The following is a 25,994-nucleotide window of genomic DNA, read 5'->3' on the forward strand; positions in this document are numbered from 1 at the left end:
CCTTGAGGTTTGTGCTTTCATAATGGCTAATTACCAGCTTAAGTGGATATTTTAGCCGATAATTTTCAATAAGTAAAATACCAAATATCAAAGACTTAACTTCTTTTCAGTTACTATGAAAAACAGACATTTACTTTGGAGATAGGCTGTTATACATGTAGTGAAACTAGAGCAATGGAATGCATTTAAGGAGCATTTTTTAATAAATTGAATTTGGTTTCCTTTACTTTAATTATATTGATAAAAGTAAGAAACCGATATCTAAATTTTAAGTACATTTTTGTAGAAGTGGAAATAGGCCTTTCTCATAAGCCAAACTTTTGACATGTGTGAATTGATTTTGTGTGGAACACTGTAAATTTTTATGAATTTCATTGTCATTTATTACTGATCTAGAAATGCCTTAAAAAACCAGAATTGCAGAGTTTGGCTTCTTATATGGACAACAGTGATTGAGGCTATTGGTTTAGGGAAACTAACTTTGCCCTATGTATAGGATTTGATGAGTTTAGGGTCAAAAATAGAAGTATAACACGCTTAAAAACTTGGAGTGCCTCAGAACATCATAACTTTGGGAGTCTACACAGACACAAAATACAAACCGGTAATTTTTCCCAATATTCTTTAAGAAGTCACCTTTTTATTATACCTACTCTGCTTGCTATAGTGTTAAAAGACTGAGTGTTTTACATATTTCCTGAGTAATTTGCTCTCATGGTATCAACAATAAACAAGGACCTTCTCAAGGTTAATATTTATTTCAAATTAAAACCTATTCAGTAGGTTGATATCATTGCCAAATATTTCTTAAGATGGGAATTCATACTCAGCTATGAATATTATGACAAATTGCGAAAGTATTATTCCTTTTTAGGTACACTCCTTATATTGTGGCAGTTGTATGCAACTACAGATAGTAATTTTAAATTAAAAAGTCCTGGTCAAAATTACAGTTTAGTATCTATAGAAATGTATCATTAGCTTGGCAAAAAGTAATGTATACTTGCCTGGGATTATAAGTAATGTAGTGATACCCATCGTAACCCTTTCATATATGGTAAAACTTTAAAAATCATCACTGAGATCTGCTTTTCATTTACATTTCAAAATCTTAAAATACTGGCATCCTCTCATATGTGGAGTTTTTTGTTAAAAAAATTTTTTTTTAACGTTTATTTATTTTTGAGACAGAGAGAGACAGAGCATGAACGGGGGAGGGGCAGAGAGAGAGGGAGACACAGAATCGGAATCAGGCTCCAGGCTCTGAGCCGTCAGCCCAGAGCCCAACACGGGGCTTGAACTCACGGACCGCGAGATTGTGACCTGAGCCGAAGTCGGACGCTTAACCGACTGAGCCACCCAGGTGCCCCATGGAGTTTTTATATTTTAGATCAGGTAGTCTTCTTGAACTATGGCCTGAGAGCCAGATCTTGCCCACAACTGTTTTATTGGAACATGGCCACACCATGTATTATGTATTGTATTGTCTGTGGCTACTTTCATGCTACAGTAGTGCAGATAGTATTTGTGACAAAGATAGCATGGCCCATAAGGCCTAGAATACTTACTGGTTGGCCCTTCATAGGAAAAGTTTGCCATTCTGTATTTTAGAATAAGTAAATTATCATAGTGATTAGACATTTATAATTTGAAAGTATGGATTTTAAGGATTCTTTATTCCCAAAGTTAGAACTTTTTTTTTTTCGGTCATGTGGAATATCTGGAAACTTTGACCATTGATTAGAGGTCCTTGGAACCAAAGGATTTTTTAACTTTTACTAACCCAGCACATTTGTGTACTTGTATTGAAAGAACAGTGGGAAATTGAAAATACACTTTCATGTTGACTCTGATGAAATCTAAGTGCCAATTTAATGGCATATCCTTGAATTTCATGTGGGATTGAAACCGTATGTTATGTGTATCAGGTTGCTTAGTCTGCACTAGATGTATGCTATGTGTGTGCGCTTAGTTGACTTCAAAATATCATCTTCTGTTTTCCTTAGCAGTAGCAAGACTATTTCTACTGCTGAATGGACTAGTTTATTTCTGCCTTAATTTCTTTTAGCCCTTGGGTATATAATTGACATCACCAGTTGGAACCTTTAAAAGAAAAATAGCATAGAAGCACTCTAAAAACATTGATACTGATAGTTCCATAATGGATTAGTATCAGATTGAAATTATATTGCTCAAACTTTGTGAATAATCTAAAAATACCTAATAGATAATTTACTTTCCCCAGATTTATTCTCAAAGTAACCCCGGGTGTATAAATTCAGTGTTAACATCAATAAAGGTGAATTTTTTTCATAGCTTTGAACATATAATGCCCCTGAGGTCAGAACAAAACATTAAATAGACACAGGCTTCCAGGTTCCTAAACTCATTTTATTTGCTTCCTTAAGTCAGTTGCTGATGATTTGCACAACCAAGAAAGATAAAGAGAAGAAACTTCAACCAAAGAGCAATCTGCTGGGGTGAACCCTTTAAATTCCTTTTGAAAACATGTTACTACTTTTGCAAAGATTTTAATTTATTTCCAAATATCCCTTCATCTTGTTGCTGCTTTGACTTATCTTTAGTGCTGTTGGAGGTTGAAAAACAGAATGAAGGGATTTGATATAAAAAGAAATGTGAGTAGAGAAGTGTTCATGCTCAGTAAAATAAATACGCAGATGGTACACGAGAAATCATCTGTTATATCTTATGATCTGGGTTAGTTTAGGGAAAGATTTAACTATTTGAAAGGTCTTCTTTCATAAACTAATAATTTTTAAATTTACATAATAGCCTCAATGTCAATTTTTTTTTAAAGGTTTATTTATATTTAGTGAGAGGGAGAGAGAGAATCCCAAGCAGGCTCGATGTTGTCAGCACAGAGCCCGGCACTGGCCTTAACTCATGAACCATGAGATCATGACCTGAACCAAACTCAAGAGTCAGATGCTTAACCAACTGAGCGACCCAGGTGCCCCCCAGTGTTGATTATTATTGCATGGCCAAAAAATATATGTAATCGAGATTTTATATATAAAAATATATTTAATATATAAAGTTTACATATAAATAAATTTATTAAAATACTATAGTTTATAAAGTAAGTACATTATATATAATTTTTTATGTGTGGTATATATATAATCTTGATCACATTATGGGGATTTATAAATTTTGTTTTTGTTTGCTTATACCTTGATAACATAGCATAACAATAGCAAGTTATACAAGAGTATAAGTTTAAGTGAACTGAGTTTAGGAATAACATTTGCTGGGGCACCTGGGTGGCTCAGTTGGATAAGTGTCCAACTCTTGATTTTGACAGATTCAACTCTTGAATCTGACAGTTCATAGGATTAAGCCCCGTGTCAGGCTTTGCACTGACAGTGCAGAGTATGCTTGGGATTTTCTCCCTCCTTCTCTCTCTGCTTCTCCCCTGTGTTCTCTTTCTTTCTCTCTCTCTCTCTCTCCCAAAATAAATAAATAAACTTAAAAATAAGAATTGCATTTACTGACATTCAGCTGAAGTAATATTTGAATTGTGTCTGTGTGTATATATGTATATACATAAACATATACATAGGTAGATAGGTCAACTGAGTTAAAATTTATGACACAGGTATGGGCCACGAAACAAATCCTTATTGGAAACTGACATTCAATTAGATTTTCAAAATCTGAAAATACTGGTTAATTCTCATATATGAAAAATTTATAATACTCACATTAGATAATTACCTTAAGATTTTATTAGATTTTATACATCTCCTTTATCAAATTGAACTTTGTTGTGTCATATGTCAGATTTGAATAGTTCTTACCCTATTAGAAAAATTTGTTTTAAAAATGTAGTTTAAAATTTTCTAAATCTTAATTTCAGTAATTTCTGAGAAAGAAAATAAGATCTTTCATTCTTTATTCCGAAGACACAGATATCTTTTGTAAAATAGCCACTATTTGTAACACTAAAGTTTTGATAATTGTTAAGCAATTCAAAGAAAAATCTGATTTTTACTAAGTTTTTGCTGACATTTACTAAATAGTAAAATTAATAATCTTTTACAGATGAAACCTAATTTTAATCTCAAACATTTTAGAAATTATGTAAAATATATATATTTAATGAAGGTATTTTTTAAGAAGTTTTTTGAGTATAGTTGACACGTAGTGTCACATTAGTTTCAGGTGTACAACATAGCGATTCTACTTCTCTATATGTTATGCTGTGCTCACCACAGATGTAGCTACCATCTGTCACCATTCAACACAATATTGACTATATTCCTGAAGCTGTGCCTTTTATTCTTGTGACTTATTCATTCCATAACTGGAAGCCTGTACCTCCCGCTCCCCTTCACCCATTTGCCCTTTTTCCCACCTCCAACCCCCCTGGCAACCATCAGTTCGTCTCTGTATTTATAGATTTGATTCTGCTCTTTGTGTGTTTATTCATTTGATTTTTAGATTCCACATATGAGTAAAATCATATGGTATTTGTCTTTCTTAGTGTGACTTACTTCATTTAGCATAATGCACTCTAGGTCCATCTGTGTTGTCTCAAATGGTGCAGGCTTATCTTTTTTATGGCTAGGTAATATTCCTATGTGCACGTGTGTGTGTGTGTGTGTGTGTGTGTGTGTGTGTGTGTGTGTGTGTACCCCACATCTTATTGAAGGCATTTTTTAAAAAAACTTTAGAGTGTTTTAAATATTGTGATGTAAACACCTAATATAAGCACCACCACCTGCAAAGCATTAATACCAACTTTCACAGCGAAATATCTGCTATTTATAGGATACTGAAAAAACATTAAAATGTATAAAATGTGTCCCTCTATAGAGACCCTTATAATCAAGAGCAATGAACGGGTTCTTTTTAGACACTAAATTCTGTACAAACAAGATCAGTTTTGTTTCATTTACCAGGATATCCCCAGAATGTAGCATAGTGCCTGATACATAGTAGGTGCTCAGGATTTGTAGAGTCAGTGAGTAAATGGAAGATTAAGTGGAGTAAACAAGCATCTCTTAAAAAGAGTATCCTTTTTAAGTTAATGAGCATTGATGTGTTATTCAGTAGTCACTTTCCTATTTTAATTTTTCCTGGTCCCTACCATGAATGGATATTGGTTGGTGATAGTATGTAGGATTTAATTATTTGGTTGATGTAAAACAATGATATTTCAACAAACCTGCAGTCTTCCATATTTTCCTCCAGATGGAGCTCCTTTATACTTTCGGTTAAAAAAAAATAGGAAACTTCAGATGACATGGCCACTTAACATTTCTACATGTGATATTTCAGAATTGCCATCCATTTTTTTCCCCACTATATTATGCTTTACCTTTCTCTGTATAAATTTTAGAAATAATCATTCTTTGTTAGAAAGTCAGGGGTAAAGATATATATAATTTATTTGATTCCTTTATATTTGGAATTTTAAAATGCAGAGGAAATTATAAAATAATAAAGAAGAAAAAACAACTTACTATGAAATCAGGAAACGTGGAAATTAGATTATTTGTGAACTCCATAAGAACAAACATCAAATCAGTCTTATTTACCAGAATAATAACTTTTCTAGCTCTACAAGTTTTATTTGAAATGGCCATTGTCCTTCTTAACTTGCTTTATTGATTCCATTGCCCTGCTGTATAAAAATGTGGCATTTTTTGGATGTTCCTCAAAATTGGCAGGGTGGTCTGCCTCGTCAGAATTTCCTATCTAATAGTAGACTTTGTATGAACTGAGGATTCTTTTTGATAGCCCTTACCCTGGCAGTCTGATAATTTAGAGCTTGGTGGGTAGATTTCTGATGAATAAGAATAATGTTAAAAATATTTTCTTAATATAAAGAAACAAACAGTAGCAATCTCCTTATGGGTACACCTTTATATATTTTAATAGTAAGATGGACAAGTTAGGCCCTCCACTTCGAACTGGAAGACATGTGCAAAGGTTGTATGACAGTGATACAAAATCAGACAGTGCCATCAAAAGACATGAGTTATTACCCATTTACAAGTAAGTATTTGTAACTCAGTTTGGTTAATCTTTTTCAGATATTTCCTTAAAGGCTTTATGTAATTGAATATTATAAACTTATACATTCCTATACTTAAAAAATCTTTCTTTAATCATTTGTAAGCCTAGAAGTGCTAAATAATCTTCTAGGTTTTAAAACACTGATGTTAGATGAGCATTTCTGTTGTTCCACATAAAGCTGGTTTTAGCATACATTTGTTTACATTAAATTTTAACTTTTAGAGGATTGAAATAGCCACCTTCAATAATTGTTATTTTTATGAAGCTTTCTTTTAGGAGCAATATTTTTAAAAAGAAGAGAATAGGGGATATTATGCCCTACATAATGTGTAATATTCCTGTATTATTTTTTAGTTAGATAATGAATTATTATAAAAAGGCAGAAAAAAGATTTTAGAAAACATTTGGTCCAGGAATTCTCATCCTTTTGGTTACATGGTTACAAATAACACATGAAACTGGGAAAGGATAAGACACTGCCAGGTACACTCCCCTCTCTATACTGGCCTAGAAAGCGGAGAAGAGTGGCAAGTGCTGATGGCAGTCATCTTGGAACTCTTCCACATAAGTCTTCAGGGTTTTCTTTTTTTTTTTTTTTTTTTTTTTAATTTTTTTTTTAACCTTTATTTATTTTTGAGACAGAGAGAGACAGAGCATGAATGGGGGAGGGGCAGAGAGAGAGGGAGACACAGAATCGGAAGCAGGCTCCAGGCTCCGAGCCATCAGCCCAAAGCCCAACGCGGGGCTTGAACCCACGGACCGCGAGATCGTGACCTGAGCTGAACTCGGACGCTTAACCGACTGAGCCACCCAGGTGCCCCAAGTCTTCAGGATTTTCTAGTTTGGGCTCCAACTCCCAAGTCTAGCCCTCTCATTTTAAAATGATGAAATCAGAATCTGATAAATTACTTATTAAAGTTGAAATGTGTATTATTCATCAGAATTCACTTACTTAACTTTTAAACCAATGCCTGCTACAGCATTCTCTTACCATGTATGAAAAGTAAGAATAAATTTAACTAAATGTAAAATAAAGTAAAATAAAGATGGGAGAAGTCTTTGAGATATTAGCAGCAACCATGTGTTCTTTTTAAGTAGTTAGTGATCAATCCTAGAAGGAAGAATTTGTGCCCTGAGCCATTTTCTTAGTACTCCTGTTGCTCTCTATTTGCTCTGAAGTGTATCTCAAAGAAACAGTGACTGGCGGCAAGGTAGAGTAAGTATAATTCCAAAATTAAACTTTCTTTATTATTGTGTGACCTAGGTCAAGCAGATTACAGATACAGAATAAGGGTAGCACTTTTCAAACTCTGGCCAGGAGCAAAAGTGTGCTGACCAAGTGGGACTGGGGCAGCATGTTTTAAGTACTGATCAAGACTGTTTTTCCCAATCTCCTAAGAATGGTTCCTGATACTCAGATTCCACCTCTTAGAAGATGTTACTAAAAGTACATGATTGATATTTCATAATGATGATTCTTGTTGATAATCTAATTTTTCTCTAATTTTAAAACAATTTTCTAATTATTTGAATAACTTCATTGATATGGTGAGGTTATATGTGTATATCTATAGGTGTGTTTGTATTATCTGTGTATCTCATGTACATAATATAAGAAGGTGATAGGATTTCTAGCAAGACTTTGTTTTAGAGCCAAAAAAAAAAAAAAAAAGTGTCCTTCCTATTTCTCTTCTGACTCTCACTGGAGGAATTGCCATTGTTTGGCAATTAGTTTTTAGAGATTGAATTCCCAAAAAGGTACTGTAGCAGTTCTGCAACATCCCTGGAGGGGCTGGCTATATAAGAGTATATATACCTCATCGCTAGACTGTCAGTCGCCATTTGAAGGGTCCAGGGTAACCCATTCATACACCAAGGTGATTCTTGTCAAAGTCTAGAAATTATTTATTTTTTTTATAGGTTACTTATTTTGAGAGAGAGTGAGTGAGAGCAGGGTAGGGGCAGAGAGAGAAGGAGAGAGAGAGAATCCCAAGCAGGCTCCACACTGGCATCGCAGAGTTGATGCGGGGCTCCAACTCACGAACTGCGAGATCATGACCTGAGCTGAAACCGAGAGATAGACACTTAACTGACTGAACCACCCAGGCATCCCAAAGTTTAGAAATAACTTAAAGTAACTACTGAAAGCAGCCTCTTTTTGAATGACAGCATTGCATATTGATATAAGAAATGTAACAATCCATCTAAATTCAAGTTCAAATACTGTGGCCATGTTGTAGCTTTGCAGCTTACTTAATTTCTCTGAGTATGAGTTTATTCAGCTTTAAGATGGGAATAATAATATCTTCTGAGATTTCTGTGAAGATTAAACAAAGTAAAGTATGTATAGTACCTGGCATCATATTTGGCATTTGAAAAACAGTAGATGTTGTTATTACCTATGTCTATTTTGGAGGTAGCTATTTCAGAGACTGTCTCCAACTTTGCTCGCTAAGGAGGAAGAATTTCAGCCATTGTTTAAGAACTTACCATCTAAAGGAATTTTTAAATGTATTCTGCTTGTTCATGTGACACAACATTGGATATCTCTGAAAAGAGTTGACTAAATCTCTAAAGAGGGAGAAGGAACTAGCTCTTTAACATCTGTTTGGCAACACATTTGAATGTGTCACCTTGGTGAAGTTACTTAACCACTCTTTGCCTTAGTTGCCTCATTTCTAAAGTAGAGTTATTAATACTGTTTACTTCATTGGATTATTATGAGGATTAAGTAAGCTTATATATGAAGGCAATTAGAAATATAACTATACCAAATGTGGTAAGCACCATTTTGTAAATGTTAACTAGTAGTAGTAGTAACAATAATAAAATAGTATTATCATCATCGTCAACTCTTCTGAATGTTTATGTAAATTGCAGCTGGCATATCATAACTTCTATAAGAAAACTGATGATAGTTAATTTTAGAAATGGGGAACTTAGACTCAAGTTGCCTGCTACTGCCACATTAGTCAGTAGCAATTTGGGTTTGAATCCGGGTTCATCTGAATCCCAAATCTTGTACTTTTACCACTGTATTGTTATTCAACCGTCTAAGCTTTCTTTGATTCCTGAAATTTCATAAAGGGAATTCAGTGATGATCCAACCAGAACTCGTCTACTGATACCAGATAGTCCAGGCTGTGTAGTTGACTAGATTAAATCTTAAAAGGGGGAAATTATATTAACCCATTTATTTTAGTTGCTATTTCCAAGAGTAGGCTTTCATTTATTGAAAATTATTAAATATTTCTTGGCTAATATTTGGCTAATACTGGCTAATATTTCTTGTTGTTTTTTTTTTAATGTTTATTTATTTTTGAGACAGAGACAGAGCATGAGTAGGGGAGGGGCAGAGAGCAAGAGAGACAGACTCTGAAGCAGGCTCCAGGCTCCGAGCTGTCAGCACAGAGCCTGATGCGGAGCTTGAACTCACAAACCGTGAGGTCATGACCTGAGCCGAAGTCAGATGCTTAAGCGACTAAGCCACCCAGGCGCCCTCTTTCTTGTTTTTTTAACCACATCTCATAATGTGTAACGTATTATTTAGCAGGTATTCATAGGCATTTAACAAATATCTCTATTTTGAAGGAACTATAGATTTAAACTTTTAAAATCCTGAAGCCTTTCAGAATTATTAACTTTAAATTTCACGTAACATATATATATATATATAGTTGATTTTATATGCCATCAGGATACTGTTAGTAAATGCAAAGTGCTTTGGATTATCCTTAGCTTTAACTATTTTCAGATTTAAAATAATTACTTGTATTTTAATCTTTTGAATTCACCTCTCTACAGCTTCAAATTATTTTTCTAATCGTGCAAATAAGCAATATGAGAAATAAATGCTTATTATTTTTTATGTTTTCATTATGTCATCTCTTTCTCTCTTAGAACTAACATCAAACCTCGAAATTCCACACCACCTAGTTTGGCACGAAATCCTGCTTCAGGTGTGCTTACAAACAAAAGAAAAACATATACTGAGAGCTACATAGCCAGGTATGTTTAGCTCTGAGATTGTAAGAACTAAAATAAAAATGAATATATGTAGTTTTTTAAGGACCATATACAAAAATATGTATCAGACTGTTAATAGAAAATCTAATTTTCCTTTACTGCTAATGATTTAGTTTGGTTTTTAAGCTGTACACTAAAGAAATAATTTGGGCATAAATAATAGTTTCCTATACCTTGTAGTTACTAATGTTGTAAATGCTCAAAGTAATCTGTTCAGTTTCACTGGATTCATTGGTATTTTATATCTTAATTTTAAGTGCAACGTAGTTCTTTTTACCTCAACAAATTGAGTCTTAGACCCTTTATACCACTGGTATTGTAATTTTCAGCAGCATTTTAAAACATTTAAATTCCCCTACTGAGGTTGTGAATATCCATGTACTTCCCTTTCTTATCTGTCACAATATTTGTACAACTTTGACATTCACTCCATGTTTAAGCATATGATGAAATCCTTCCAGTTACAGCTAGTATGTGTGTGTGTGTGTGTGTGTGTGTGTGTGTGTGTGTATCAATCACAACTATTCCAGAAAGCTTTAAGGTAATATACAGAGATACATGTTGAGATACAATATTATATAAAAATGTGTGTGTGTGCGTGTGTGTGTGTGTGTGTGTGTATATATATATATATATATTCCAACTATTCCAGAAAGCTTTAAGGCAATATACAGAGATACATGTTGAGATACAGTATTGTATAAAAATGAAAGAATAGGAAAAAGAAAAATGAGAATTAAAAGATAAAGCAAAAAAAGGAATGAAGTTAGTCCACAGCTTAGCCCTTGGCCATAAATTGGGTCCAAACTTTGTAGCAGCCAGAGTACAGGAGAAGAGAAGAGTAGTTACATGATTGATGTTATATTTAAAAAACAAAAATTATTTCTCTTTGAAAGCACTAGTCTCAAGGCCTCAGAAATCTGCCTGTCAATTCTTATAAAAGAGGAACTGAGTAATTTAATGGATAACTTTTTTTTCCAGCTTTATTGAGAAGTAATTGCCATACATCACTGGATAAGTTTAAGGCAGACAGCATGATGGTTTTTTTTACATATATTCTGAAACGATTACCATATGTTCGGTTAACATCCATCTTCTTAACACAGATAGAAGGAAAAAAGCAAAAAAAAAAAAAGATTTCACCTTGTGCTGAGAACTTTTAGGATTTACTCACTTAGAAACGTTCCTATCTGTCACACTGTTTGCTGTAGTCATCATGTTGTACATTACATCCCTAGTACCTATTTATCTAACAACTAGAAGTTTATACCTTTTGACCACCTTCTTCTAATTTATCCTCCCCATCCAATGGATAACTTCTTAACTAACATCTCCACTGTAAATACGGTAATGAATTTCATAGGGTGTTTTAAGATGCCCTCAATGCAGGCCTATAACATGAATTCACCGAAAATTATTGTGATATATATTTGTTATGTATAGGTATATATGTTGTCCGCTTTTGTTATAATTATATAACATACACAGTTATCCATTATTTAGATTTAATGCAGGGTTAGATTTTCAAGTATCTAAATCCTAGCTGTCAATCTTGGTTGTTACCCTTCAGAACAAAGCACCTGTGGAACTTTCTGAAAATGAACAGGTCCACATCCCTCCCAGAGAGTTTGAATTCTTTGGTTTGGATTTTTAAAGTTTTAAGAGTGATGTTTAGGCATAACATGGAATGAGAGCAATAGATGAATAGGCGAATTACTACCTTTCCAGCTACATTCTTTAATAAACATTGTTTGTCTCAGCTGAGGTTTTGATGCATGTTAAGTATTAAAGAAGTGAACTTAATGTTTCTTGGATTCCTGACATGTGGTTGTACTATGTTGTTGTGTAAGTATAGGGCCATTCTGAGTGTAGAATTAACATTCTCTTATAAAGTAGAAAGCTTAATAAATACATGCGCTTGAATAAAAAGATCATTTAATCTTTCTAAAGAGGTAGACAAAAGAAGTGTCAACAATCAGGGGTAAAAATCCATTAAAAATGAGTTTGGGTTCTTTTTTTGGTTTTCTTTTCTTTCTTTTTAAATGGTTGATATGTGATAGGAAACCCTGAACCTTGTTCACTTGACTTATTACCCTACCCAGATAGAATAATTACAACCATAATAGATGAAGAAATCTCATAGATATCTTTTCCTGCAAGTTTGAGAGACTACATTTTCTGGATGGTTCTTCCACCCAAAATACCTAGAAATAACTACACAAAATGGAACAAATATCCTTTTGAATGTATAGCTTAGCTCTCAAAAAAGTAAAGGAAACCTCCACAGGTAAATAAACAAAGGAAACTAGAGGTCAAATGGGTAAATTAACCCTGACACTGCACTTACATTTGAAGCTTTACTGATTTTCCTGTTGAAAGGCTTGGGTTTTAATGTCATTGTGGGAGAAAGGAGTTGGTTTGTTGGACTTGTACAAAGTGGAGCTTTAGAAACTCAACTTTGCCTTCCCCTCTCCTCATGCCTCTTCCCTAAGCCAGGACTCTTGAAATGCTCATCCGGAGGCACAGCTAGATGTAGTCACATGGTAATATATGACATTTGGCATTGGGATTACTGACAGGAAATAGGGAATGATAGCAAGAAGTGTCAGGTGTGTCTCTTTCCTGGAAATCCTTGCCCCCATCCTGGAGCTGGTCTTTGACCGTCCAAGTGACAGCTTGGGTGTGAAAGAACAAGATCTTATAAGTGTGTGTAGAATCAGTTTAATTGGAAATTCTGTGTCCCCCAAAGGAAACGAGTTTCTCACGTAACAGTCCATGGACATAGCTTTCATTTTGTCCTGAGGGATGTCTGGTTTCGGTGGACAGCGTATAAGCTCTATGGCCTGGAAGCACAGCTGGCATTCCACCTTTTTAAAGGTTTTCATTAAAGAAGGCTGGGAAGCTATCCCAGTGTCAGATGTGTCCACAGAAACAAGGAGCTCACCTTATGCTACATTAGGTTATGTTAAAATAGAAATGATTATAGCTGACATTCTTGTGACATTTCTGTTTTTAAAGAAAAGTCTTACATGTCACCATTAAAGAGGGAGACTGATACAGAATTCTGTTAAATACATTTTATTGATGTGACATTCCCTTTTATTCCTAATTTTCTAAGTGTTTTTTTAATCAAGAATAAGTGGTGAGTGTTATTAATATCATATATGTACATATAACTAATATTTTTAAATCCTTTAGTCTGTTTATGTGATAAATTGTATTAATATATTTCCTAATGTTAAATCAGTCCTATGTTCTGAAATAAATCTAAAGTGTCCTGAATTGCATGTTTGTAAATTGCATTTGCTGAAATTCTTGAAGATATTTACATGTATTTCCAAGTTAACAGGTAAAATTTATTTTAATTTTATATTATCTTATTAGTTTGAGTTTCAAACAACCTTTGAAAAGAAATTGCAGAATATTGTTTTTCACCTCCCTCTTTTGGAAAAGTTTAGTAGAATTTACCATGTAAAACTGTCCTGAGTCCATTATGTGTGTGTGTACCTACGTGATAAGGAGGGGTAGTCTGTTAATTACTATTTCATTCATAATTTAATGATTATGTTTGTTTAGTGCTAGTTTATTTGAAATCCGTTTTCATAAGTACATTTTTCTAGGAAATTTTTCATTTCATCTGAGTTTCAAATTGCTAGCATAGAATTGTTCTTATAATTTTAAATCTCTGTTATATCTGTAGTTACATCCCTCTTTTATTCTGAATATTGTTTGTTCCTTTTTTGTTGATCAATCTTGAGAGAAGTTTTCTTTGGCATTTTAAACAGACCAAATATTTTGCTTTCTTTATCCTTGTCATGTATTACTCATTCACTTACTCGTTAAAAAAATATTTACTGAGAGATGAGTTTATGTCCAGTACTTCTCTTGATCCTAGCCTAGAGCAATAATAAAACAGATAAAAATCCCTGCACTCAGGGAGCTTACAATCTTATGGAGAAGACATAACATAAATAACATATACTGCATGTCAGATGGACAACAGTTAAAGCAAAGGGGGACACAGAGTTCAAGGTGACAGTGAGAGTGTCCAGAGCCATGAGGGTTGCAGTACAGGGGATAAAGGATGAAAGAATTTGAGTGTGTTAGTGTAACTAAAGTAGAGCAAAGGACCTAATGATAATGATGAGAATTTTAAAAGATACTATGGATACAGTGAAAATAGCATAATAGATTGGGAGAAATTATGTATTTAGTTTTATAATATATGTTATATGTACATATTTATTACGATGTATATTTGGAGGAAAGACCTCCACCTTTCCTCAGGGCAGAGTTCCAGTTTTCTCTGTAGAGATGGTTTTGCAGAAGGGACACCTAAATTTCCATCATGCTCCCATTGTAGTAAATACGTAGTATATTGAGGAGGTGCAAAGTGTGGTGGCATTTGTTCCTGAAAGATTCTCATAACAGGGACATATAAAATGCCAAAGAAAACATTTAGAATTTCATTATTAACTAAAAGGGATTCTTTTTTTTTAAATCTAAACTAGAAGAATATTAAAAATGAGGTTAAACAATGTTCTAGTTGTACTTAATATTTTTATATTGTGTTTTCTAAGGGTTATGAAAACTACTGACAAGAACTTTGTGTTTCCACTTTTTTCCTATACTTCTTCAGGCCAGATGGAGACTGTGTATCTTCACTTAATGGCGGAAACATTAAAGGCATGGAAGGAAATTCAACAGGACACTTACCAAAATTCTGCCACGAGTGTGGGACTAAATACCCTGTAGAATGGGCAAAGTTCTGCTGTGAATGTGGCATTCGAAGAATGGTTCTGTGAACAGAGTCCAAAAAAAAGCTAAGTCTAAAATTTTATGACTGTTGCTGCTTGGACAGCTAAGCACTTCCTCTACTGAATTTATGCTAAAATTATTCAAAATACTTTTTTCAGCAATTTTTGAAGCATAATCTTTGGCTGTGTAATGTGTGTGTGTATATATTTGTGTACATATACTGTGTATAATAAATACCTGATGCCCCAAACTGTGCCATTCAAGGAAATATTCACTCATCTGTCAAAATAATTTCAAGTGGAATCATTAACTTAGGTGTTACTTTTCTGTTATTGTTGTTAAAGCACATGAAGCATACCTCCACAAAATCAAACACTAGTGCTCAGTCCTTCAAGCTTTAGGGATGATCATTACCTTGAGCAAAAAATCAGAACAAACATATTTATTATCGGTGCCTATTTTCAGATAGTATCATAGGATGGGATGCTTGAAATTTTGGAAATGAAGAGAATATTTTTAGTTACAACTAGTTATGTGAGATCATTTCTGTAGAGCTGGCCAACAATTAATTTTATAAATACTAAAAAAGAAAGGAAAAAAGCCCCACGGGTCTAGGTTGTCCTTTACTCGGTATATCATTAATTTTATAATTTAAAGGTCTTTACTCATTCTTTAAAATGTAATTATGCAGCTTCCTTTTTAGAAACACAAGACTGAAAAATACAAATGTGTCTTATTCCAGTCATAACCGAATGATTTTTTTTTTACTTCTTTGTTAGTTGAATGTATATTCTAATTGTATCTCCATATTTCATTTTTTTCATAACCTCATGTCTAAAGAGTTTTATTTTACTACTTTTTTTATTTGCAAAGTTTGAAAATAATATAAAATGCATAAATTTCCTTACAAAATTCCACACATTTATTTCTGTGTAATTAGAAACAATTATTTTTAATAGATTTTAAAACAAACCACCTCACCTAATAAATAATTTGGATAATCATTAGCAATTTTTAAATTTTAATTTCCCTTGAAGTATAGTTAGATGTAGTTATGAGTAGGTCAAGAGAATGTCTAATTTTCCTACTTATATTTTCTTTTTAGTGTTTAATGCCAAAACACCATTCACATCACAGTAAAAACCCCACTGAAAATGCATTGCTTTAATGCATTAGTTTACTTAGTAATTAAACATTCACAAAAATTTAATTATACTTTAATTTTGGCTAAAATGTAGCTTTTAATCATTGTCACTTTCAATGTAACAGTATTTAGCAGATTTCTTTGATCGCCTATGCAGCCATATTCTGTAATTTATTAGTAATTTCTGTTGAATGGAAAGAGCTTTGATCTTATAAAGTTATAAGCAAATCTTTTATAGGCAGTTTATAGCTTCTCATTTATGACTGTCATCAACTGTAAGGGTTAATGTAGAAATTTGTGGCTTACAATTTTTCTGAAATTTATTTATGCTTATACTTTGTAATTGTATTCATTAGTTTTGGGGGGTTTTGTTTTTTGTTTCTGTTTTTGTTTTTCATTCAGGCAGGGTATGTAAACTTGAGATAATGGGAATTGTTATTTTATTTTCCTTATGGTTTCTTTCCTGACTTTTTATTAACTTTTTTTTTTCTGGTTGTCTTCATTCAGTCAAATTAGTCTTTAAAAAAAGTCCATTTATTAGAACAAGCTGTAATTAACTTAGGAGAATAATGTACGTATTAGATTTTCATTTCTATAATATGTTATTCTGTCTTAATTGTTATAAATCATAGGAAGAACTTTAAACTTTGTTTTACCTGGAACTGAGCACTATTTTTTTTTAAGACCACATAATTTTTGCCCAAGGGGAAGGGTAGATAAAATGAACTTAAACAGAAGTGGCACGTGTTTGTTTCTCACAGAATTTTGCAGTAGCAAGTAAATGTTACAATGTACTACATGGAAAATGAGTTGGTAAAAAAAAATCATCCAATTCTAGAACCCAGAGATTATTATAAATAGTAAGTTGGTGAAGTATACTTATGAATTATGAAACATGTGACAATGTGTTTAAATGCATTTTTATATTACTTACATATATTATTCTCACATTGATTTGTTGTGCAATAGTTCAGTTTATGAGAAATTTTCCTCGATCATTTAGTTTATTTTTATTTATTTTCACAAGTATTTGCCAGTGTGGTAGAATAAAAAATGATTATAAGCTTAAATTTAAAATGTAAAAATTGCTTATATATTATTCTGAAAGTCATTAGCTTGAAAAAGTAAAATTATTATGGTTGCTGTTGTCTCTTGTTCACAGTTTTTTATTATAAATATTGTCTTCATTTTTGAACCTATTCAATAAAGATGAAGCAAAAAAAAAAAAAAATTCCAGTCGGTCTTTATTAATGTCTTAGCTTTTACCCAGACATAGGTAGAAAGATAAGAGCACACTGAAATATGAAGAAAATATTCAAAGTCTAAATACAAATTTTTTTAAATGACAGAAAGTAGCTTTTAATTGGCCATTTTTTTGTGCCATCAGCTTTTTAAAAAATTGCTATTACTTTACTGAATTGCAGTGTTTTCTGACTTCAAAGTATTCTAAATGTTTCATTACAAGATTTCTAATGCATAGTAAATTCTCTTCATGGCCAGTAAAATATAGCAGTTGAAAACATTAGTGAACTTAAGATTGATAGAAAACATTGCGTGTATATTTCGAATTAGGTAATGTTACAGTTAATGGCAAAAAGTATTGGTTTGTCATCAATACTTAGTAATTTTAGACTATCATATTTAAAATTTTAAACAGGAGCTGTCTCTAGTAAAAATATAATCAAATTAGGGGCACCTGGGTGGCTCAGTCGATTAAGCATCCCACTTTGCTCAGGCATGATCTGGCGGTTTGTGAGTTTTAAGCCCTGCATTGGGCTCTGTGCTGACAGCTCAGAGCCTGGAGTCTGCTTTGGATTATCTCCCTCTCTCTGTCCCTCCTCTGCTTGTACTCTGTCTCTCTCTCAGGAAATGAATAAACATAAAAAAATGTTTTAATATAATTAAATTAAACATGTTTGATTTGTACTCAATGCAATATATTTGCATTGTAGGTATATGTATTTTATGTGGTGGATATATTTTTAGTACTAAGATAATTTTTCCAACTGTGTTACTGAATTGAGCAGTAGAAAATCATTAAAACCAAGTTAATGATAGCCACACTTATTTTCAGAAGTTTTTTAGTTAATTACTACTATCAATACTCATTATATGGAAGTTTGCTTGGCTTATACGTGGATTGCTTTTTTTGCCACTAGAGGGTGCTTTTAGATAATTTAATATTACCAGCTTCCAATTTTATTTTAAAGGCCTCTCCGCAACATAGATATATCTATGTCTATCTCATGACATTATGGAGCTTTATAAAAGATAGTTTTTATTCTTCATTTTGTTGTGACTTTAATAATTCGTAAGCTTGTTTTTTTTAATGTTTATTATTTTTGAGAGAGCGAGAGACAGCAAGCAGGGAAGGGGCAGAGAGAGTGGGAGACACAGAATCGGAAGCAGGCTCCATGCTCTGAGCTGTCAGCACAAAGCCCCATGCGGGGCTCGAACTCACAGACAGTGAGATCATGACCTGAGCTGTAGTTGGCCACCCAACCCACTGAGCCACCCAGGTGCCCCCATATGCTGATTTTTAAGAACCTTAATCTAGCTCATTTTAGGCACCATTGTGGTAGTAATTAATAGGAATGTTTAATATTTAACCCTCACATTTTGTTAACAATTTATGCATCTCAAACCTATTACTCAAACATTACCAGATACTCTTTATGCTATTACTTTAATATTTCATTTTAGTTGTACAAGAGTTACAATCTTTTTTAAGATAAGAATTTTTTTAAATCATCTAGCCTAACTTAACGATATTTAATATAGGTGAGTGACATCTACTTATTTTATTTTTTGTTTTTTCTTTTTAAATGTTTATTTTGAGAGGGAGAGAGAGAGAAAGAGTGGAGAGGGGCAGAAAGGGAGAGAGGAAGAGAACCCCAGGCAGGCTCTGTACCCTCAGCATGCAGCCAACACAGGGCTTGATCTCACAAACCACAAGATCATGACCTAAGCTGAAATCAAGAGTCAGATGCTTAACCAACTGAGCCACCCAAGCGCTCCTAAGTTTTTAATTCCAGTTAGTTAACATACCCTGTTATATTAGTTTCAGGTGTACAATATAGTGATTCAACAATCTATCCATACATACATCACACAGTGCTCATCACTGACAAGTGCACTCCTTAATCCCCATCACCTATTTTACCCATTTCCCCCATCCCTCCCCTCTCGTAACCTCAATTTCTCTGGTAGTGACCAGGGATGCTGCCAATCATTCAACCATGCACCACACACCCACCCCCACAACAAAGAATGTTAATTTCTTGGTTTGGATAAATGTACCATGCTTATGTAAGATGTTAGCGTTAGAGGAAACTTGGTAAAAGGTATACAGGAACACTGTACTATCTTTGCAACTCCTATATATCTGAAATTATTTCAAAATATATAAATAAAGCTTATACTTAAGGGCAACATACAGCTTCAGAGTCAAACAATCGATATTTTCATAATTTATTTCTATTACAGTGTACTATGTACTATAGCTGAAGTATTGTTTTGATTTTTTGCAAATTACTTGAATCAATGAAATTTATATTGGCAGTGATACATGTTGACATTTTTGAGACAAATAACATACTTTCAAATGTCTTCAAAGGGGTCTTTAATCATCTTACCTAAAATACCTCCTCTGTTGATCAATCTTGTTTTTTCTTTCTTTGTTTTCCAGAGAATTTGTTTTCTGTAATAATTTTGTTCATTTGTTGAGTGTTGCCTTTTTTGGAATATATGCTCCCTGAAGGCAGGGGCTTTCTTGTACCTCTAGGTCCAGAACTGTCACATTAGATATGGATACTTAATAAATATTTGTTGAGTGAATTATCTGTATCTGTGTTGCATCTTCCTGTTAAGTGGTATTCAAAGGATGGGGCTTCTTTAAACCCACTGGGCTGTGAAGATAGAAGTCCCAACCATAGTATTTAACTTAACCTTGATGAAAGTAACTCCTCTTTCTTAAGTATAAAGATGTATTTGTCTACATATTTAAACTTTTTCACAGCTAAAGACAAATCCTTTCCTTTCTGCTGGGAATGCTGGGTAAGGAGATAAGGTAGATATCTTTGATTTTATACTTTCCTGTCAGATCTTTCTGATTTCTCCTAGAAAGCTTTTACTTCACCTGATGAGATGTTCTTCAAACCAACCGCCTTTCATTTGATAGGATTTGGACCATTTCCAGAACAATTTATAAGAGTTCCTGTCCAATTAAATTCTTAGGTAAAATGTTCCCATTTGATTCAGATTATTTTCAAACATAAAATTTGTGATAAGCATCAAAGGTAGAAATTGGCAAGCACATGCCCATCTCTCACATGGTAGCACCTGATAGATTATTGAGTTATTTGTTGACCTTAGTGGTGGCACAAACGAAAAAATCATCAATCCCACCCGGGAAGTGTGGAAAGGATGGGACCCTTAGTCTGTGTTTTAAAGAAAGAAAAACAGGAGCAGTGAGCCCTAAATTGTAAATGTTTCCACAATATTCCCCATGTAAGATACAGATAGAAAATTGATTCACTTTGATAATAAGATCTTAAAGTGTATCTAACCTCCCCCCTACTTAGAAAACTTGTTTTCTACAGAAAAGCGCAGTTTTTTCTTACCGTTGTGTATGAAGAGGATGTAAAACAAATAAATGAAAATAAACCCCAGGTTATTCCAAACCAAAGTAACCATTTTGCATCTTTTTCAAATACTAAATACTTGGTGAATCTAGGTGCATACATATATTTAGGTACTGAGACATAAAAAACTGTTGGTGATTATCAATGTACCTACCTATTGTATTTTTCTTGTCCTATAATATCTCCACAGATTCTATTATTTGGTCAGAATCAAGACTGAAAGCTGTTTCACAACAAAGTTTAGAAATGAAAATTCCATGGAGATGTTGAGAACACAAAGCTGTGGAGTCCTATTGGCTTAAATTAATTATGTTCTATGCTCCTATCATATCTACCTTTAAGTAAGTTGTATTTTATTGCAGTAAAGTATTTTTTTGATAATTAGATTTTTATTGATACACTGGTTTAATGCGATTTGTCTTTATGTATTAACCACCATATACCTAGCTTTTCCCATTAGAAGCTTAAAGGAACGCAAAAGATCATATGCTTTTTCAGAAGAAAACATTTTAAACAAATGTGGATAGAAAACAAATTATGTAAATAAGTTGTATTTAAGATAAAATATTAAGATGAATCTGATCAAATAATAATGCCTGATACCGGAAATTAAGTGCTGGGCAACGAAAGGAAGAAATATTAACATTATCTAGAATCATCATGGAAGCCATAGCAATTAAGGAGAAAGGAATTGAGATGCCCCTTGAAGTTTGAGCAGGATCTGTAGTTTTAAGGGAACTGTCTTAATCCTGGAAGGAGTATTTCCTTCAACGGATTCCTTGGGAGCCTATTCTAAAAGACTTTTAATTGAGACCCTTTATATAATGCAATATTCCCCAAAGTGCATTTAGGTCATGGATTTTACATAAAAGTAGTGCTCTCTAGTCAAATTTTGGAAATGATTTTTAGTGTTAAGCTTTTTTTTAAAAAGCTGTATGTGTTTATACATCCTTTAATATACTTGTATAAATTGTAAATCTCTGAAAGAAAATTTATCTGACTCCAGAACTCAGAATCCTCCCTCTTTTTATTTTTCTTTTTATATTTCTCCTCCTCCTCCTCCTCATCTTTCTTCATCTTCTGTGCCGTCATCATCTTTTTCTGTAGCATTGATGAGGATTAGGATTACTTGGGACAAACTTTAGAAAATGCTGCTTTAAAGCATTGTATATGTACATACTGGAAAGAAAATGTTCATTGGGATAAAACAAGTCTCTAATTGGAGAGTAAAAATATAAAAATATAATATCCAAGTTCGTTATTAACTAGCCTGCCTTGTCTCCACTTACCTTCCTAGTGGGTAGGAAACAACGAAGGTAAATACAACCATAAATGCCTGGGTATTTTTTTTTCAAGCATTTGGTACACAGTATAGGCTGAATACTGTTTTGAGTGTGAATTTTCTCTAAAATTCAAACATATCATAAACAAATGAAAATCAAGGAAGAAAATTTTAATAACTTATTGCAAGCATTTAAAAATATTGTTCTTTATTTTGCCATAATCTCAGAATCATTTTCAACACTTGTTAGGGATGTTTGAGACAGGCTTCAAGGAACACTTTCAAGGACAGTTTGAAGAGCTTGCCTTAGAAACTTAAAATTCCCTCATTTCTACAGCTGATGGTTTACCGACAATACCAGTTCATCAGAGTGAAGGTGTACCACACAGTTGACCATGTTTTATGGTGGAAGGAAGCATAGCTTACTTGGAAAAGTCCATCTGAAGAAAGAGCTTGGTGAAGAATCATTTGCTCCTGAAAGTGTGAGCTCCCTTTTCTAGAGTTAATAATGAAAACCAAACAAAAAACATACTTAATTCAAAGCCCTATTAATGGAGCAGTCAGTGAATTCTGTACAACTGTCTGCACAATTCTACACAGCTACCTGCACCAGTGAGGGTGAAACGCCATAGGATTTAGGGAGAGGGAGAAAGAGAGGCAGGGACACAAACCTGAACCGAGAGGAAAGTCTTACCACCATACACTGGCACCAGAGCCTCATCTGAAGCTCAAAGCCGGTCAGCACTTTACCAGGTGGTAATGAAAGCATAAAAGAGCAGTAAGGCTGTGAGTTAAGCAAAGTGGTGGCTGTTGAAGGACTCTGGCCTGGCTAGAATAGGTTTTTCATTTCCCTTTATAAGTAAGCAAAGACTATTGGCAGACTTTTCTAAACTGGATGTGGTATATACAAAAGCTTCTTTTAAAAGACTAAAATTTAACATAGAAAGCAAAGTTCCTGTTCTTATATAGTTTTGGGTCCTGGTTTCATGCACATTCTGAGTAATAAGGTATTAAAAGTCACATATTCAATGACAGTGAGAGATCAAATAGTGGTACAGTATTAAAATCTTGTTTTAAAAGGCATTAAGTGAATCTGACAGTGTTATTACACAGGCCATTTATTATCAAAGGAGGAATGTTATCCAAACTAAGCAACGTTTGTAATACTGTATGAAAATATTTGTATATAATACAGATACAGTGTCAAAATTAAATATACACATTTCATTAATTAAAAGGTCAACATATATTATTCTGTTAAAAATATACTTCCCAAATTGCAAACTCATTTAGACAAATTTTATTACATATAAATGACCAAAATAACTCAGTATTATGGTTTAGCATCTTTAGAACAGGTGAGTTTCTATTTTGTGAAACTATCCTTTATGGTCATCTTAAAACATTTGCTATACCATCTAGTGAAGGCACTGTGTTATACATTCATGTATGATTACATGTCTTAATCTCTCTCTTAAATCTCTTGTACTCCTTCATACTGCTGCTGCTTTAAGGTATATGACTCCTCCTCTCATGGACGTTACCCACATCTCACTGTTAATTCTGAAACATTTTCAGCACAGAGACACCAATTTCCACTCTCATTGTAGTATGCTGATGCATAAAATTAATTTGATAATAAAGCAATGTTATTTTTTAATCCTTTCAACCTTTATATACTTCACAGATTTTATCTCTTCTTCTGAAATTGTAAAACAGGTTTAAAAAGTATTATTGCAACTAATAGTTTACATGGATTATCTTACAAAAATCACAGAATTAATACTGATTTATTATGTCCAAAAACATATAAAATAGTTTGTTGATTGCAGCATTTGGTTTCCACTGGCTGCGTCCATCTAGTTCTAGTTCTATTGTATGAATTTCTCAGCTGCTGTAATCCACTTTTACCAGGAGGCATTCTGTCACTTCTAGGGTATTCTACCCCCAAAAACTGAGCAAATAGATTCTTGGAAGATACAACTAAAGTCATATGTCTTTATATTGCCACTCCATATTTTTCAGTGTTCTTTAGAGCCCCTCAAAATTTTATTCCAACAAGTTTTTATCTTTTGTAGTAGTATCCCTAGGAAACACAAGCTCTTCTGTTTTCTCTGTTCCTTTAAAGATTTGCTGTCTTCCTAGAAAAATAAATTTAAAAAGTTTCAAATTTACATTAAAAAACACCTTTTAAAATATTCAATTATTAATTTCCATCCTATTAGGTTATGCTGAAAGTTTGATGAAATTGAAAAGGGAGGATCTTGAATGATATTTTTTGAACTATGATTTCTAACTATACTTGTGATAATTGATGTGGAGGAAATTCAAGATTGTTGTGGTTTAAGATTTAGGATTAAAGAGCTACATCAGGTGGCTGCCATTTTCACCACTGCAACAGTGTACATGCTATTGAAATTCTGCTGAAATTTACATGGAAAAGGTATTTGTGGATTACTCAATTGTCTTGTTTAATATAGGAAAAAGTGTATTTTTTTGTGGAAGGAAGAATTAACACTGAAAACATTCTGGGTATTTTGGCAAAGTTGATTGATGATGATCTACCTGATTGAGCTTGTGCCCTAAGGTCCACCCTGACAATCTGGTTGATTTTCAGTAGAGTATAGAAGACACGTGCCTCAAAACTCGTTTTCAGGCCCTGATGAAAATCTTACAAAAGGCTACCTGTACAACCTACAGAGAGTGGAGAAAGAAATACTTTACACGGAATAGATACATAAGGGAGCAGCTCTGTATACACTTGATCACATTCCAGTAAACCCCTGGAAGGGGGATTCATGGAGGGTAGTGTAATTCACCTTTTGGATAACAACCAATTATTGAGTGTTTTCTAGGTCACGTATTGCGTTCCATGCTTTACATACATTATTTCATTTTATCTACTTAATGACTTTATGAAGTTGATGATTTTGCCTCCATTCACAGATGAGGGAACTGAGCTGCAAGAGGATAAATAAGCTACCATAGTCATGTAAGTATAATACCTGTGGTTTAAGATCATCTGTCCTATTATTAGTTTAGCCACAAATAGGGATCTCTCTTTGTTATATATTTAGTAACACTAACACATAGCCTTTAAATAATACACTTAAAAGATTAAATAGATTTCAAAGAAAAATATGAAGGAGAATTTCTCATATTCATTTTATTGAGGGTCTAGGACATCTTCACAAAATACAAACTGAAATTCATAGGACTAAGCAGTTTTGAAATGCATAGATGTGAAAATTTAAGTGGCATTTCCTAGGACACCAAGATTGAGCATTCATTAAAAAGACAAATGCAAAAAACACATGATTTTACCTCTGTAATCCTGGGAACACAGATGTTATCTCCCTTCTCTAAGCTTTGTTTCCAAATTTTCTTAGCCAGAATCCCTCAATGTATTTATATTGCTCGTGTTCATTTCCACTCTTCCAGTTCAGCTGGAATTCCTATGATTTCCTGAGTCCCAGAGCATGCAACTCCCCCTCCTTCTTTAAGAGAAATAAGGGATTTCCATGCTCCCATATATCTATTGGTGGAATAACATTATAATAGTAACAGAAATGTGAAATAACGGAAATAACCCATCATTGCTATGAATCAACTGTCTTCGTTTTCCATGTCCCACTCTAGTTAATATTTACATCATTTTTAAGTTTTGTATTAAGCTTTTACTTAAATTCTAGTATAGTTAATATACAGTGTTAAATTAGTTTCATATGTACGATATAGTAATTCAACACTTCCACACATCACTATGTGCTCATCACAAGTGCACTCCTTAATCTCCATCACCTATTTAACTCATCCTCACACCCATCTCCCCTCTGGTAACCATGTTTCTTCTCTATAGTTAAGAGTGTTTCTTGGTTTGCCTCTCTCTCTCTCTCTCTCTCTCTCTTTTTTTCCCTGATGCATATTTGTTTTGTTTCTTAAATTCTTTCCTGCTTTGTTGAAGATTCGTTGACCATATAATTGTGGGTCCATTTCTGGGCTTTCTATTCTGTTCCATTGATCTCTGTGTCTGTTTTTGTGCCAGTACCATACTGTCTTTGATGATTACAGCTTTGTAATACAGCTTGAAGTTTGG

At 33.4% G+C, this 25,994-nt stretch overlaps 2 protein-coding genes across 4 annotated transcripts in view; one reads left to right on the top strand and one right to left on the bottom strand.

The window, feature by feature from the left end:
• ZC2HC1A (zinc finger C2HC-type containing 1A) overlaps positions 1-17,217 on the top strand; it is a 50,563-nt gene extending 33,346 nt beyond the window's left edge. Inside the window, exons 8-10 of one of the 2 annotated variants that reach the window (XM_043601244.1) lie at positions 5,908-6,024; positions 9,946-10,053; positions 14,711-17,217. In XM_043601244.1, coding sequence (XP_043457179.1) covers positions 5,908-6,024; positions 9,946-10,053; positions 14,711-14,876 — 391 coding nt within the window. In that variant the 3' untranslated portion in view covers positions 14,877-17,217. The remainder of the gene's footprint in view (positions 1-5,907; positions 6,025-9,945; positions 10,054-14,710) is intronic. The other variant, XM_043601245.1, reaches the window with a different exon arrangement.
• Positions 17,218-22,080: 4,863 nt separating this feature from the next.
• The window catches only part of IL7 (interleukin 7), a 59,810-nt gene continuing 55,896 nt past the window's right edge, over positions 22,081-25,994 (bottom strand). For both annotated transcript variants that reach the window (XM_043601247.1, XM_043601246.1), the window contains one exon: positions 22,081-24,039. In XM_043601247.1, coding sequence (XP_043457182.1) covers positions 23,920-24,039 — 120 coding nt within the window. In that variant the 3' untranslated portion in view covers positions 22,081-23,919. The remainder of the gene's footprint in view (positions 24,040-25,994) is intronic.

Source organism: Prionailurus bengalensis, chromosome F2 (genome assembly GCF_016509475.1).
Source record: "Prionailurus bengalensis isolate Pbe53 chromosome F2, Fcat_Pben_1.1_paternal_pri, whole genome shotgun sequence".
NCBI lineage: Eukaryota > Metazoa > Chordata > Mammalia > Carnivora > Felidae > Prionailurus > Prionailurus bengalensis.